This window comes from Mesoplodon densirostris, chromosome 15, assembly GCF_025265405.1.
Source record: "Mesoplodon densirostris isolate mMesDen1 chromosome 15, mMesDen1 primary haplotype, whole genome shotgun sequence".
In the NCBI taxonomy this organism is placed as follows: Eukaryota; Metazoa; Chordata; class Mammalia; order Artiodactyla; family Ziphiidae; genus Mesoplodon; species Mesoplodon densirostris.
The window spans coordinates 23,774,318-23,789,933 of NC_082675.1; the positions used below are offsets into that span (position 1 = coordinate 23,774,318).

General features: G+C 43.1%; 1 protein-coding gene and 1 non-coding gene across 3 annotated transcripts in view; one reads left to right on the plus strand and one right to left on the minus strand.

Annotated features, from left to right (window-relative positions):
- Nucleotides 1-171: 171 nt before the first annotated feature.
- The window catches only part of TCN2 (transcobalamin 2), a 33,836-nt gene continuing 18,391 nt past the window's right edge, over nucleotides 172-15,616 (plus strand). Inside the window, exons 1-2 of one of the 2 annotated variants that reach the window (XM_060118573.1) lie at nucleotides 172-259; nucleotides 364-456. In XM_060118573.1, the coding sequence (XP_059974556.1) occupies nucleotides 422-456 (35 nt within the window). In that variant the 5' untranslated portion in view covers nucleotides 172-259; nucleotides 364-421. The remainder of the gene's footprint in view (nucleotides 260-363; nucleotides 457-15,616) is intronic. The other variant, XM_060118572.1, reaches the window with a different exon arrangement.
- Nucleotides 8,044-8,116, minus strand: TRNAG-CCC (transfer RNA glycine (anticodon CCC)). Its single transcript has one exon. It is a non-coding gene; the product is annotated as a tRNA-Gly (tRNA).

Below are 15,616 nucleotides of genomic sequence, written 5' to 3' on the forward strand. Positions count from 1 at the left end.
AAAAACTCGCTAAGACAACTCTTTTGGGCTCTTTCTCATCGGTGAGCCTGTTACAGGCATTTTTAATGTTTAAGCATAGGCGTATATTCAGGCATTTCTATAATCATCCTGATGTCGAGCTCTTGACGTTATGAGCCCCGTTGCATGTTGGGATGGAAGGGGCCGGAAGGCTTAGAGGCGGTGCAGGGCTTTCTGGGATGCAGATGCGCTCTGAGGTGTGGGAGTACCAGTCTCCCTTGTCTGAGAGGCCGCCTCGGCGGTAAGTGAAGCTGGGCTCGCTTCGCCGTTGGCCATTGGCTTTTACTTTTGTCCATTCGCTGTTACCGGGATAAACAGAGCAAAAGCAGACTTTTTTCTTCACAGGGGTGGAGAGACTCGAGAGGCCACTTACATTTTCTGAGCCTTAGCGGAGTGTTGAAAAATGACGAAAGACCAAGCAGAATTACAGAACTCGTGGTATATTTAAAATGCACATTCAACACGTTTGAGCTTTTAATATGTATACACAAATTTCGTAGTGTGTTCCTCAAAGAATAATTACAAGATTTATACAAATAGTCACACCAAGTGGTGTGGTCTGGGAAGCAGGTAAAATTTGTAAAATTTGATGTTTTCTTCTTTCAGGCCTCTAAACTCCATTTGGAGATTGCCTCAAATTTTTATTTATTTATTTATTATTTAAGTTATTTTTGACTGCTGCAGCACATGGGATCTTCACTGAGGCATGGGGGATCTTTCGTTGTAGCTCACAGGCTCCCTGTCGTGGTGCGTGGGCTTCTCTCTAGTTCCGGCATGAGGGTTTTTCTCTCTCTAGTTGTGGCGCTCTGGTTCCAGAGCGTGTGGGCTCTGTAGTTTGCGGTACATGGGCTCTGGATGAGGCGCGAGAGCTCCGTAGTTGCGGCGCACCGGCTTAGTTGCCCCTCAGCATGTGGGATCTTAGTTCCCTGACCAGGGATCGAACCTGTGTCCCCTGCATTGTAAGGTGGACTTTTTACCACTGAACCACCAGGGAAGTCCCAAGATTGCCTCAAAATTTTAAATTTGAGGCCCTGTGGATATGACCTGACCCAAGGTTGTGGTGATAGAACTCACCCGTTAAAGGTAAATACAGACATTAAGCACTGGCTAGTGCTTGTTTTGAACAATGTGCATTTTATTATGTACTTTCAATTAAAGCTAAAATAAAGTAAAAACCTAGTGATTCTACAAACAGCAAAAAATGAAATGAAATGAAAACCGGGTAGGGGAAGGTGAGCTGGCAAAACTTTGAACGAACTTGCCAGGGAGGTGTGAGGAAAACCAGGGTCATGTGGTGCTCACAGCAGAAGACCAAGGAGTGTTCCAGAAGGGGGGCAGGAGAGAAGGAAGGATGGCAAAGATTGGTGCCACCATGAAAGTTATAAAAGGTGCAGAGGTGGTGGTCTCTATCACATCTCTGTTTAATTCATCAGTCTGGTACCTGCAGAAACTGGATTGATTCTGGAGAATGATTACTGTGCACTCAACCAAGTAATAGCCCTGATCACAATTGATGTGCTTGAAATTGTTTCATTGCTAGAGCAGATTAATAAGGCTTGAGGTATGTGGTTTGCTGCCATTGATTTAGCAAGTTCATTCTTTTACATTCCACTTAGAAAAGAGGATCAGGACTTCCCTGGTGGTCCAGTTGTTAAGACTCCATGCTTCCAATGCAGGGGGCACGGGTTCGATCCCTGGTCTAGTAACTAAAATCCCACCCGCTGCGTGGTGTGGCCAAAAAAAAAAAAAGAGGATCAGAAACACTTCTCATTCTCATGGAACTGATAATATTCATTTAGTTTTACGTTGGGGCTATGTTAACTCTCCTGCCCTTTGTCATAATACTAGTCTGAAGAGATCTGGATCATCGGAACAGCCCACAGATGTGACATTGATCTGTTACACTGATATGCTGATCAGACAGGACATGTAGAGAGGGCTCTGAAGCAGGTCCTGGCTGCAGAGCAAACTGTGCCCCACTTGGACCATCAGATCCAGCAGACCCTATGGTGTTGGTGGAGTCAGCGGAGGGAAAGATGCAGTATAGAGCTTACAGCAAGCCCCAGTGGGAGAATCACAATGCAGAACTCTGGAATTCTTGGGCAAGGTCATGCCACCTACTGCAGAGAAGTATACACCATTGAAGAAATACCTGCTGGCTTGTTACTGAGCCCTGGTAGAAAACAGTTGGCCATTGGTCATCAAGTGACCAAGTTCAGAACTTCCAATTATGAGTTGGGTTATTTTGGACCCAGTGAGGAATAAAAGTAAATGGGCCCAGCAGAGGTCATTATAAATATAATCAAGCCCTCCTGGGACCAGAGGGCACAAGTAAGCTGCATGAGCAAGTAGCCTAGGACCCCTATTGCACACAACAGTTGCTCCAAAATACCTTCCCTGTTTGCACCTAAGCCTGTATGGAGGTCCCACATGACTAGCTGAAAATGAGGAGGAAAAGACTCAAGCTTGGTTTATGGACAGGTTGGCTCAGTGCACAGGTGCAAAGCAAAAATGGACCACAGCTACATAGCAGCCACTTTCAGGGTTGGTCTTGAAAGACAGTGGAGATGGAAAATCTTCCCAATGGGTGGAGCTGCAAGCAGTCATCCACTTTTTATGGAAGGAGAAGTGGCCCAAGTTGAAAATACAGATAGGTTCCTGAGCAGTGGTCAGTGGTCTGGCTGTCTGGAAGGGGATCTGGAAGGAAAAGGACTAGAATATAGAGATAAGGAGGTCTGAGGTAGAGGCATATGGCTGGATGAGAGAAATAGAGAAAACACTGAGCCCCCAATATGCCACTATTCCTTGAGGAGACCAACTGGCCACTTGATAATTCAGCTACAGTGGGCCTTTCTGTCCTGGAAATGTCACCAGTTTGTCCTCAGAGAGATATATACCTAACCTGGGCAAGGGTCTGCCTTGTCTGCCTGCAGAGTCTCAGCCAGAGCCACTATTCAGCAGCCTATGGAATGCCTGATCTACAAGCATGGAATCCCACATATCATAGCCTTCAACCAGGGACCCGTTTTACATGCAGAGAGGTGTAGGAGTAGGCCCATGGCCTTGGGATCCCATGGATATACCACCTACTGCACCATCCAGAGACATCCAGCATCACAGAATGCTGGAACAGCCTTCTACAAGCATAGCTGAGGTACCAGCTTGGAGGAAATACTCTGTGATAAGCAAACCCACTTAACTCCCAATGACTCACTGGGAGAATATTGTGCTTCCCATTCCTGTAACTCTGAGCTCTGCAATGTTGGAGACCCTGGTCCTCAAAGAGGACATGCTTTTCCCAGGGGACACAGAAAGGGTTCCATTGAATTATAAGTTATGGCTACCACATGGGTACTTTGACCTTCTTGTGCACAGGGACCAGCAGGTTTGAAGAAGAGTCACTGTACTGGCAGGAGTAGTTGACATTGAGCAGCTGGAAGAGGTCACACTGCTCTACACAATGGGGATGGGACAACACGTGCAGAACCCAGGTGAGCTGCTTGGGAGCCTCCTGGTACTCCATTGCCCACTGCAACGGAGAATGGACACATGAATTACCCCTGGCATGAAAAGAGTTAACATACCAGAGGTTCACGACCCTCAGCAATAAGGTTTGGGTTATGCTATCATCAAGACCTGCTGAGGTAAGAGCTGAGACTCAGGTGAGTCTAGGATGGATGGTGGAAGAAGATGAATACCAACTGCAGCCCTGAGTCACGGATCAACCAAAGCAATGGAGGTTATAGTTTATTCCAGTAGTAGTTGATTAGGTTCCACTCAGGAAGAGAGGCCCGTGGAACTATCCCTGAACCTGTGTGGAAAAGTAAATGTATGTGGTGCAAGGGGTGGACTGTAGTGGCTTCAAAACATGCCTCTCAGGTCTCCTACTGTGGGGAGCACAATTGCCCGATCACCCCAGCTGTGCTCTGAAATCCATCGAGTGCTAGTGCGAAGGCTGTGCTTCCCATGGGCTCCCAGCCAATGACTGAGCACAGCAAGGATACTGAGAGAGGCCTGGTCCTTGGAGTCACAGGACTCCTTTGCTGGGTGACTGTTTTGTGTCAGTCTCAGCCTATCATCGATAGTGATGCTATCGGCTAGGAGTGCCTGGGGGGCCTGTACTACCAGTGGGAGCCCCCCGCACCCCAGACATTTCCCCAACTGGAGCCAGTGTCGTGGATGGACTAGTCCTTGCGGTTCTCACTGTGATTGCAAGATACACCTCAGCAACAACCATTAGGGAACTTTGGGGGGAAAAGAAAAGGTTTATTACAAGTCCTGGAGGGTACCTGGCACGTCTGGGGCCACACAGCAAGGTCACAGAGAGCATGCACCTGGGGTTTGCCTTTATTGGGGTTGAGGATGAGGTGCCTAGGGTTTCACAGGTTCACTCTTTATTGGCACATTTAAAACAGAAGAGCCAGAATTAGGACACGGGAAGGGAAAAGTGGGGTCACTCAAGCAGTCAGTTATGTAGTTACCCAGGACTTTCTAAAAGGGGAATTTTGGGGAATTCCCTGGAGGTCTAGCAGTTAGGACTCTGCACTTTCACTGCCGAAGAGGCAGGTTCAATCCCTGGTCAGGGAACTAAGATCTCACAAGCTGCTGGGCTAAAAGAAAAAAGGGGGGGAGGGACTTCATGGGTGGGGGCAGCCTGTCTCCTTATCTATTTGTTTAACTAGTAACTGTGTCCCGCAAAATGTTTGAGGTGCGTGTCTTTGAAATGAATGCCTCAGCAATCGAAAGCTTAACGTCAGGCACTTACAATTAAAAAAAGAAAAAGCTTACTGTCAGGCACTTACACTACAGTAACTTTTTTTTTTTAATTTATTTTTATTTTTGGCTGCATTGGGTCTTTGTTGCTGCGCTCGGGCTTTTCTGTAGTTGCGGTGAGCGGGGGCTACTCTTCGTTGCGGAGCGCAGGCTTCTCATTGGGTGGCTTCTCTTGTTGCAGAGCACGGGCTCTAGGCACGTGGGCTTCAGTAGTTGTGGCTCACAGGCTCTAGACCGCAGGCTCAGTAGTTGTGGCGCACGAGCTTAGTCGCTCCACGGCATGTGGGATCTTCCCAGACCAGGGCTCGAACGCATGTCCTCTGCATTGGCAGGCGGATTCTTAACCACTGAGCCGCCAGGGAAGCCCCACTACAGTAACTGATCCCAGGGCTTGCCGTAGGCCTTGCTGAAAGTTTCTTAAATCTCTATAGCATTAATTATTAGAGAAATGCAAATCAAAACTACAATGAGGTATCACCTTACACCGTTCAGAATGGCCATTATCAAAAAATCTAGAAACATAACTAATAAGAACCTACTATATAAAAAATAAAATAAAATTCAAAAACAAAAAAAATCTAGAAACAATAAATGCTGGAAAGGGTGTGGTGAAAAGGGAACCCTCCTGCACTGTTGGTGGGAGTGTAAATTGATACAGCCACTGTGGAGAACAGTATGGAGTTTCCTTAAAAAACTAAAAATAGAACTACCATATGACCCAGCAATCCCACTACTGGGCATATACCCAGAGAAAACCATAATTCAAAAAGACACATGCACCCTTATGTTCATTGCAGCACTATTTACAATAGCCAGGACATGGAAGCAACCTAAATGCCCATCGACAGACGAATGGATAAAGAAGATGTGGTACATATATACAATGGAATATTACTCAGCCATAAAAAGGAACAAAATTGGGTCATTTGTAGAGATGTGGATGGATCTAGAGACTGTCATACAGTGAAGTAAGTCAGAAATAGAAAAACAAATATCGTATATTAACGCATATATGTGGAACCTAGAAAAATGCTACAGATGAACCTGTTTGCAGGGCAGAAATAGAGACACAGGTGTAGAGAACAAACGTATGGACACCAAGGGGGGAAGTGGCAGGGGTGGTGGTGGTGGTGTGATGAATTGGGAGATTGACATATATACACTAATATGTATAAAATAGATAATTAATAAGAACCTGCTGTATAAAAAATAAATTCAAAAAAACAAAAACAAAAAGACATGTACCACAATGTTCATTGCAGCACTATTTACAATAACCAGGACATGGAACCAACCTAAATGTCCATCAACAGATGAATGGATAAAGATGTGGCACACATATACAGTGGAATATTACTTGCCATAAAAAGAAATGAAATTGAGTTATTTTTAGTGAGGTGGATGGACCTAGAGTCTGTCATACAGAGTGAAATAAGTCAAAAAGAGAAAAACAAACACCGTATGCTAACGCATATATGTGGAATCTAAAAACAAAAACAAAAAAAATGGTACTGATGAACCTAGTTGCAAGGCAGGAATAAAGAGGTAGACAGAGAATGGACTTGAGGACATGGGGTGGGAGGGCGAAGCTGGGGCAAAGTGAGAGTAGCATCGACATATATACACTACCGAACATAAAATAGTTAGCTAGTGGGAAGCAGCAGCATAGCACAGGGAGATCAGCTTGGTGATTTGCGATGACCTAGAGAGGTGAGATAGGGAGGGTGTGAGGGAGGCTCAAGAGGGAGGGGATGTGGGGATATATGTATGCATATGGCTGATTCGCTTTGTTGTGCAACAGAAACTAACAGTATTGTGAAGCAATTATACTCCAGTAAAGATCTATCAATAAAAATATCTCTACAGCAGTCTCAGACCTCCCTTACCTATTTCCTTCCTTCCCTCTCTCCTTCACAGGGGTCAGACCTGCACCATAGTCTGACAGGTCCGCTGGCTTCCTCTGGTTCCCTTTCCCTTTATACTCATAAGAGTTTTCCCCAATCAATCCTATGCACATCTAATACCATCTTGGCATCTGCTCTTGGAGGACCAGGACTAACACAACCAGTCATAGATTTATAGCTTGATTTTTCACAAACCAAATACACCCATATAAGCAGTACCCAGCTCAGGAAACAGAACATGACCAACACCCAGGAGCCCTCCCTGCAGTGCCCCCTTCCAGTTCCTATCCCTCAAACAGAATCACTAATCAAATTCCCACATCATACCTTAGTTTTGCCTATTTTTCAACTCTATGTGGACAAAAAAAGTCACCTGCTGTATCAGTAAAAAAAAAAGGATGTTCCTGCCATCAGGCCATCAGCCACTGCAGCAGCCTCACTGGGCATCCTTACTACCAAGTCCAAGCTCATACTGCTCACTGCACGACAGGCCAGTAAATTGAGAGATGAGTTGTTGTGGCAAGGAATAGCGACTTTATTCAGAAAGCCAGCAGACCGAGAAGATGGTGGACTCATGTCCCAAAGAACCATCTTGCCTGAGTTAGAATTCAGGCTTCATTTATACTAAAAGGGGAGGGAGTAAAGTCAAACATTTCCTGGTCAGCCTCAGGAGGGGATGTGTTAGTTTCCTCCTGCCTGTAGTCATTCACAGGTGGGCCTGGTCAGGATGTGAGCTAAACAAAGGGATTTTAGCTTAGTGCTCATCACCTGGGAGGCAGGGGTCCCAGAGGTGGGTCATTATAATTCAAGCTTATAGGAAACATCCCTTTAGTGATTAACTTGTAATAGAATTCCCTGTTACACCCTGAAGGGATTCAGAATGGAGAAAAACAGGATACTAGCCCTAGATAGCTAAGGTGCATATCAAAGGAATGATTTCAATGAGCCCAGACTCCTGCATCTTCCCATACATAGAAAAGCACTAAATTCATTAACTTGAGATGTCTGTTTTCTCTTTAATTAACAGTAATCTTTTGATGTTCCAACTACCTGGGCTTTTTGTTGTTTTTCATTTGTTTCTTTGTGTGTTTTTTGTTTGTTTATTTTTTTGCAAAAGCTCTATGTATCCTGGCTCCTCCCTTACCTCTTCAGAACAGTCCCTTAGAGCTTTCTGAGAGGCTGTATCCTGGGCTTAAGTCCTCAGAAAGTCTGCTGAATAAAACATAATTCTAAACTTAAAAAAAATACTTATTTATTTATTTTGGCTGTGCCGGGTCTTAGTTATGGCACGCTGGATCTTCAGTACGGCATGTGGGATCTTTAGTTGCAGCATGCGTGCGGGATCCAGTTCCCTGACCAGGGATCGAACCTGGGCCCCCTGCATTGGGAGTGCAGAGTCTTACCCACTGGACCACCAGGGAAGTCCCAATTCTAAACTTTTAGGTTGTGCATTTTTTTCAGTAGACAATTATATCAATTGAATCTCATAGTATGGTTTGTCAAGAACTGTGAAAGGTCTGAGGTGTTACTCCACTCACACAGATACATAACTTTTATATGTGCATACTGAAGAAACATGAGGCTTCTGGGTCAGGAAACAGAGCTCTATCTTGATACTCACAACCAGATTAACAGCCAGGGTAACATTGCAGCATCATTCCCCGCACCTAGACCCACAGGCAGTGCAATGAGAACTGATGGAAACTTTCTATGTGAGTGCCAAGTTACACCCCGTAAATGAAGGATAGAGAACAACAGATTTTCTAATTTCTACCTGCAGCAGAAAAGCAGCTGCCTCTCCTCTGCTTTTTGGAGATTGAATGAAAAGTATCTTAGATACTTACCCTAACCTGTTTGAATGTAAATGCATTGCTTCAAGGACTGGATAAGCCCCAGTGTCTGGCTTCTGTGACCTAGAGCTGTTTGGATGTGTGGACTTCATCCATTATGACAGGGAGATAGCTCTCTAGTCTTCCTGGTACCTTTGGGAGCTTAACTCTGGGCCTAGTCTGGGCTGTAACCATTTGACTCTCTCAGGGAGATAAGTTCTATTATCGTTTTGTTTCTGTCTCTCCCCCCCACCTCTAACCCCCGCCACAGCATGCCCAATTGAACCCGAGCTTCTGCAGTGGAAGAGTGGAGTCTTAACCACTGGACCACCAGGGAAGTCCCTATTATCCTTTTGGATAAGACCAATTAACTACACAAATGGCTACAGATTAAAGTCTTATGGTATGTGGAAAGCAAAATGCTTTTAGGGGAAGTTAAAGCAAGCATTTGCCCTTTATATTGTATACATTTCCACCTCTCAGGAGGCTAGGGCTTTTTACAGGAGGACTGAGACATTCATGGAGATTTTAGTTCCCTACATGCTGTTTTCTTTTTTGTCTGGCTTCTTTCAATCAACATTATGTTTGTGAAATTCATCCTTATTGTTGTGTGAATGTTCACTCATGCTAATTGCCATATAGAATATACCATACTTTATCCATTCTATTCTTGGTGGAGATTAGGTAGTGCAAAAATTCAACCAATTGTGGAGATAGGGAACAGTCCACAAGACTACTCCCACTCTGACACCAGTTGCAAGTGCACGGATCCCTGAGATCATCCTCAGTTTTGATAATTCACTAGAAGGACCTTCAAAACTCAGTGAAAGCTGTTATACCACAGTTAACAGTTTATTACAGGGAAAGATACAGATTAAAACCAGCCAAGGGAAGAGACACTTGGGACAGGGTTTAGGAAAGTACCAAACGTGGAGCTTAGTCATCCTCCCCCTAGAGACTCAGGGCAGTGTCACTTTCCTGGCATCAATGCATGCCGCTATACATGGAGTATTGCCAACCAGGGAAGCTCACCAAAGCCTTGGTGTCCAGAGTCTTTATTGGGCTCCATCACTCAAGCAGGGTTGACTACCCATGTGGCTGATAACAATTTCCAGCCCTCAGGAGGTCCAAGCTGCTGTCACATGAACCAAAGTGCCCCACCCTAAAAAACTGTTATCTCGGGGCCTCCCTGGTGGCGCAGTGGTTGAGAGTCCGCCTGCCGATGCAGGGGATACGGGTTCGTGCCCCGATCTGGGAGGATCCCATATGCCGCGGAGCGGCTGGGCCCGTGAGCCATGGCCGCTGGGCCTGCGCGTCCGGAGCCTGTGCTCCGCAACGGGAGAGGCCACGACAGTGAGAGGCCCGCATACCGCAAAAAGAAAAAAAACAAAAAAAAAACAAAAAAAAAACAAAAAACTGTTATCTGTCTGGCTCAAGGCCCCCAGTCAAACAAGGACACTCCTATCAGGCATGACATTCCAATGGCTTAGAGATTACCTCCCAGAAGCTGAGGGCAAAGGCCAGTCCTCTATTTCTCCTTGCAGTTTTTTTAATTCACCTTTTATTTTATAGCTATATTATTAGGTTTAGAATGGTTTAAAAAATCTTAGTGAATTGAATCTTTTATCAATATGTGGTAACCCTCTGTTCTGGTCATTGTTGTTGTGTAATAAATTATCTCAAAATTTAATGATTTAAAACAAGAATCATTTTGTTATCTCATGGTTTCTGAGGGTTAAAAATTTGGCATGGGGGAATTCCCTGGCAGTCCAATGGTTAGGACTCCGTGCTTCCACTGCAGGGGGCACAGGTTCAATCCCTGGTCAGGGAACTAAGATCCCTGTGTGGCACAGCCATAAAAAAATAAATAAATAGAAATTGGGGATGGGGTCAGTTGACTGTTTCTGTCTATAAGTCTTATGCAGTTGAAATCATGAAAGCTGGAATAGTCATGAAAGCTGGAGAAGCTGGGGGCTGGCTGGACATGCTTCTGTCTCTTCAGGTAATCACAGGGCTTCTTCAGGTAATCATGTGGATTACTTTCCTGGGCCAATTTAGGCTTCCATCCAGGATAGCAGCCTCAGGGCGGTTGGACTGCTTACACAACAGCTCTCAAGTGTTGCCACGAGCAAGGTGGCAGTGCATTTTCTTTTCTGACTTGAAGTCATATATTATCACTTCTCCTATATTCTGCAACTTACAGGCAAGTCACAAATCTGCCCAGATTCAAAGGGAGGGGACTTAGACTTTGTGGATGAATGACAAAATTATAGAAGACCACAGTGGGACAGGGGGTATTGTTGCAGCCATCTTTGCAAAATACAATCTGATATATGCTCTTTGTCTCTATTAATGCTTTTTGCCTAAGACTATTTGATCTGATAATAATATAACTAAGCCAACTTTATTTTGGTTGGTATTTTTCTGGTATATCTTTTTCTAACCTTTCACTTTTAATCTTTTTGCATTTATATGTTATAGGAATTTCTCTTGAAAACAGAATATAGCTGGGTATTTTAAAAACCAACCTGATAGTCTCCGCCCTTGAACTGGATAGTTCAATCCATTTACATGGATTGTGATGGCTGATATATTTGGGTTTCTGTCTTCTGTCTTATTTTTGTTCTACCTGTTCACTTTTTCTGGGTTTCTTTTTTCTCCCCCTCCTTTTTGTTTTCTTTTAGATTAAATTCTCCCCACAATAACTCTGTTTGTCCTTCTACTAGTTTACATACTCTGTTTCTGTTCTTTAAATGATTATCCAAAATTTTTAACTTACACATTTGACTTAGCAGATCCTAAAGTTTATCATTATCTTTGTCTTCTTCAGAAATTTTAATAAAAGGATCTTAGTAGGCTTTAACTCCAATCTGAACCCTCTAGACTTACATAAAATTGTTGAACTTTACCTTAATTTTAAACCCTGTATGTTACACATTATTGGTATTGTTTTATGTACTCAATATTTGTTTACATTTATCTGCAGCCTTGACATTTTCTTTGCTCCCATTCTTACATCTTAGACTTTCCTTCTGGAATCATCTTTTTTTCTCTTCTGGAAGTATGTTAGTCAGGTTCTAGTGCAAGTAAACTCTCAGTTTTGGGGTGTCTTAAAATGTCTTTATTTTACTCTTAATTTTTGTTTTTGAGTGATGGTTTCACTGAGTACAGAATTCAAGTGACTAGTACAGTCTCAACACAATGAAGATATCATTCTAGTCTGATCTGACTCCCATTGTTATTATTGAGAAGATATCTGTCAGTAGAATTACCATCTCTCTGTAGATAATGTGTCACTTTCTGTCTTCCTATCCAGCTTGAGATTCACTGGGATTCCTCATTCCAAGGATTGATATCTTTCCTCAATTCTGGAAAATCCTCAACCATTATATTTTCAAATATTGCTTCTTCTTTCTCACCATTTTTTTTCCTCCTGTAGTTTCCATTAGACGTATGTTGGACCATCTTACTCTGTCTTCCATGCCTCTTAACAGCTCACATTTTTTTGAAATCACATTTTTATTGATTTAACTTGCAAAAAGAAGCATAAAATTAGTATGTATGGGCTGATTGAGACAAAATTGAAGTCAATCAACTATGATATTTGATAATCTATCAAAAAGATGATACTAAGATTTTAATTTCTACTAAGAACAATTAAAATCAAAATGTGAGTCTTTGAGCAACTGGTTAAAGTAGCATCACTTTTAACCTAGTCTCCCAAAAGAACCCCCACTCTCCATAAGTTGCTTAAAATCAGTAGACCCTCCAGAACATAGGATTATTTATTTAAGGACACCAGCAACATATCTTCAAAGTCCACAGAAATGATGAGGTGATCATTTTAAGGACTCCTCCTTTTTTTAAAAAAGAAGTAGACTTTATTTTGGGGACTTCCCTGGTGGTCCAGTGGTTAAGAATCCGCCTTCCAGTGCAGGGGACATGGCTTCGATCCCTGGTTGGGGAACTAAGATCCCACATACCACGGGGCAACTAAGCCCACGTGCCACAATTACTGAGCCCACGTGCCACAACTAGAGAGAAGCCTGCGAGCCACAACTAAGACCCAATGCAGCCAAATAGATAGATAGATAGATTGATAGATAGATTTTATTTTTAATTTCACCCCCCCCCCACGCCGCACAGCATGTGGGATCTTAGTTCCCTAACAAGGAATCGAACCCACACCCTCTGCATTGGAAGCGTGGAGTCTTAACCACTGAACTGCCAGGAAAGTCGCCAGGACTTCATTTTTTAGAACAGCTTTAGCTTTACATAAAAATTGAGTAGATAGTGCAGAGAATTCCCATATATCCCACAGTCAGTTTTTCTTATTATTAACATCTAACATTAGTATGGTACATTTGTTACAATTAATGAACCAATATTGATACTTTATTATTAATATACATTATTCAGATTTCCTTAGTTTTAAACCTAATATCTTTTTTTTTTTCTGTTCCAGGACACCACGTTACATTTGTCATGTCTCTTTAGGCTCCTCTTGCCTGTGACAGTTTCTCAGACCTTCCTTATTTGTGATGACCTTGACAGTTTTGAGGAGTCCTGGTCAGGTATTTTGCAGGATGTTTGGAATTTGTTTTTTTACTCATGGTTAAACTGGGGGTTAGAGGGACTTCCCTGGTGGTCCAGTGGGTAAGACTCCGCGCTCCCAATACAGGGGGCCCAGGTTGGGTCCCTTGTTGGAGAACTAGATCCCACATGCATGCTGCAACTAAGACCCAGCATAGCCAAAATAAATAAATAAAATAAATAATAAATAAATTTAAAAAAAACTGTGGGTTGGAGGAAGAAGACCACAGAGGCGAAGTGCCATTTTCATCACATCCTATCAAGGGTGTATGCTGTCAACATGATTTATCATTGTTCACCTTGGCTTTGGTCATTTGGTTGATGAATTGCTTGTTGGGCTTCTCGATTGTAAAGATGCTCTTCCTCCCACCCACTTTCCGTACTGTATTTTTTGGAAGGAAGTCACTCTGCACAGCCCACACTTAGGGAGTGGGGAGTTATGCTCCCCCTCCTTGAAGGCAGAGTATCTACATACATTATTGGGAATTTTTCTGCATGAGAGATTTGTCTCTTATCCATTTGTCTTAGTCTGTCTGGGCTGCTATAACAAAATACCATAGACTTGCTATAACAAAATACCATACCATAAGTAGCTTGCAAAGAGCAGAAGTTTGTTTCTCACAATTCTGGAGGCTGGAAAGTCCACGACCAAGGTGCCGACAGATTGGGTGTCTGGTGAGGGCTTGCTTTCTGGTTCATAGACAGCCAAATTTTCACTGTGTCTTCACCTGGCTGAAGGAGTGAGGGCTCTCTCCAGGGTCTCTCTTTTTTAAAAAAATTTTATTGAAATATGGTTGTTTTACAATGTGTTAGTTTCAGGTGTATAATAAAGTGATTCAGTTATTTTATTTATATAGATATATTTATAGATATATTTATATATATATATATATTCTTTTTTTAACATTCTCTTCCATTATAGGTTATTACAAGATATTAAGTATAGTTCCCTGTGCTATACAGTAGGTCCTTGTTAGTTACCTACTGGGGTATCTTTTATAAGGAGTCTAATCCCATGCATGACGGCTCCTAATTACCTCCCAAAGGCCCCACCTCCAGAAAACATGGCATTGGGGATTAGTTTTTTTTTTTTTTTTTTTTTTTTTCCGGTACACGGGCCTCTCACTGTTGTGGCCTCTCCCGTAGGGGAGCACAGGTTCCGGACGCACAGGCACTGTGGCCATGGCTCACGGGCCCAGCCGCTCCGGGACATGTGGGATCCTCCCGGACCAGGGCATGAACCCGTGTCCCCTGCATCGGCAGGCGGACTCTCAACCACTGCGCCACCAGGGAAGCCCAGGGATTAGGTTTTAACACATGAATTTGGGGGGGGACAAACGTTCAGTGTATGTCAGTGTTTATTTATTTGTTGAATCATTTATTTATATCAGTATGTAAGCATGGATATTTATTTTTTACTTTGGGTTATAGTCTAATATCACTTTTGTTGCTCAAATTATTCCAGCTTTGGCCACTAGGGGCCCCCCTTCAGTTTGCTCCTGTATCCCTTTGACATACTCCATCAGTGTGGGTGCACATGTGCATGTGTGTACTTCCTTACCTTCTGGCCCTATAAGATGCTCCAGGCTCATCTTGCATATTTCTTGTCCCAGTCCTAGTATCAGTCATATTAGGGGAACCTGCTTCCTTTTATTGGAGAACGGTTATTATAAATCAAACTCTGGGCACTTGGTAATCTTATTGCTACTATGCTGTCTTTGCTTCTAGACCCTCTCAGCTGACAGCAAAAAATATGTTTGTGTGTACTGTTCTGTTGTGTACACACATACCTATAACTATTTCTGGATGCAACCATCTTTGTCTGTATTAAGCTAAACATGAATTCATACTGATGTCTCCACCACTACCATCACCACACAGATCATTCTAGCCTCCTCCCTTGCTTGTCTGTAAACCCCGACTCCAAGAGTGAGAAACCTGCCTTCTGTAACCTGCCATCCATTTGCTTAATTGTTCAATTCCAATACTCATGTCTGCTAGCATCAGAATTATTAACTCTCACCCTCATGATATAGTGCTTATGTGCAGATCTTTTTGCCTTTATTCTACAGACCCCACTCATCATCACAGTTTCTTAAGTCAGCACCCTTTCCCCACTCTTTTTTTTTTTTAAACAAATTTATTTATTTATTTTTGGCTGTGTTGGGTCTTCTTTGCTGTGTGTGGGCTTTTCTCTAGTTGCGGCGAGTGGGGGCTACTCTGTTGCGGTGTGCGGGCTTCTCATTGTGGTGGCTTCTCATTGCAGAGCACGGGCTCTAGGTGCGTGGCCTTCACTAGTTGCGGCTCGTGGGCTCTAGAGCACAGATATATATATATATTCTTTTTCAAACTCTTTTCCCTTATAGGTTATTACAAAGTATTGAGTATAGTTTCTTGTGCTATACAGTAGTTTCTTGTTGGTTATCTATTTTATATATAATAGTGTGTATCTGTTAATCCCATACTCTTGATTTATCCCTCCCCTTCCTTTGGGATTCT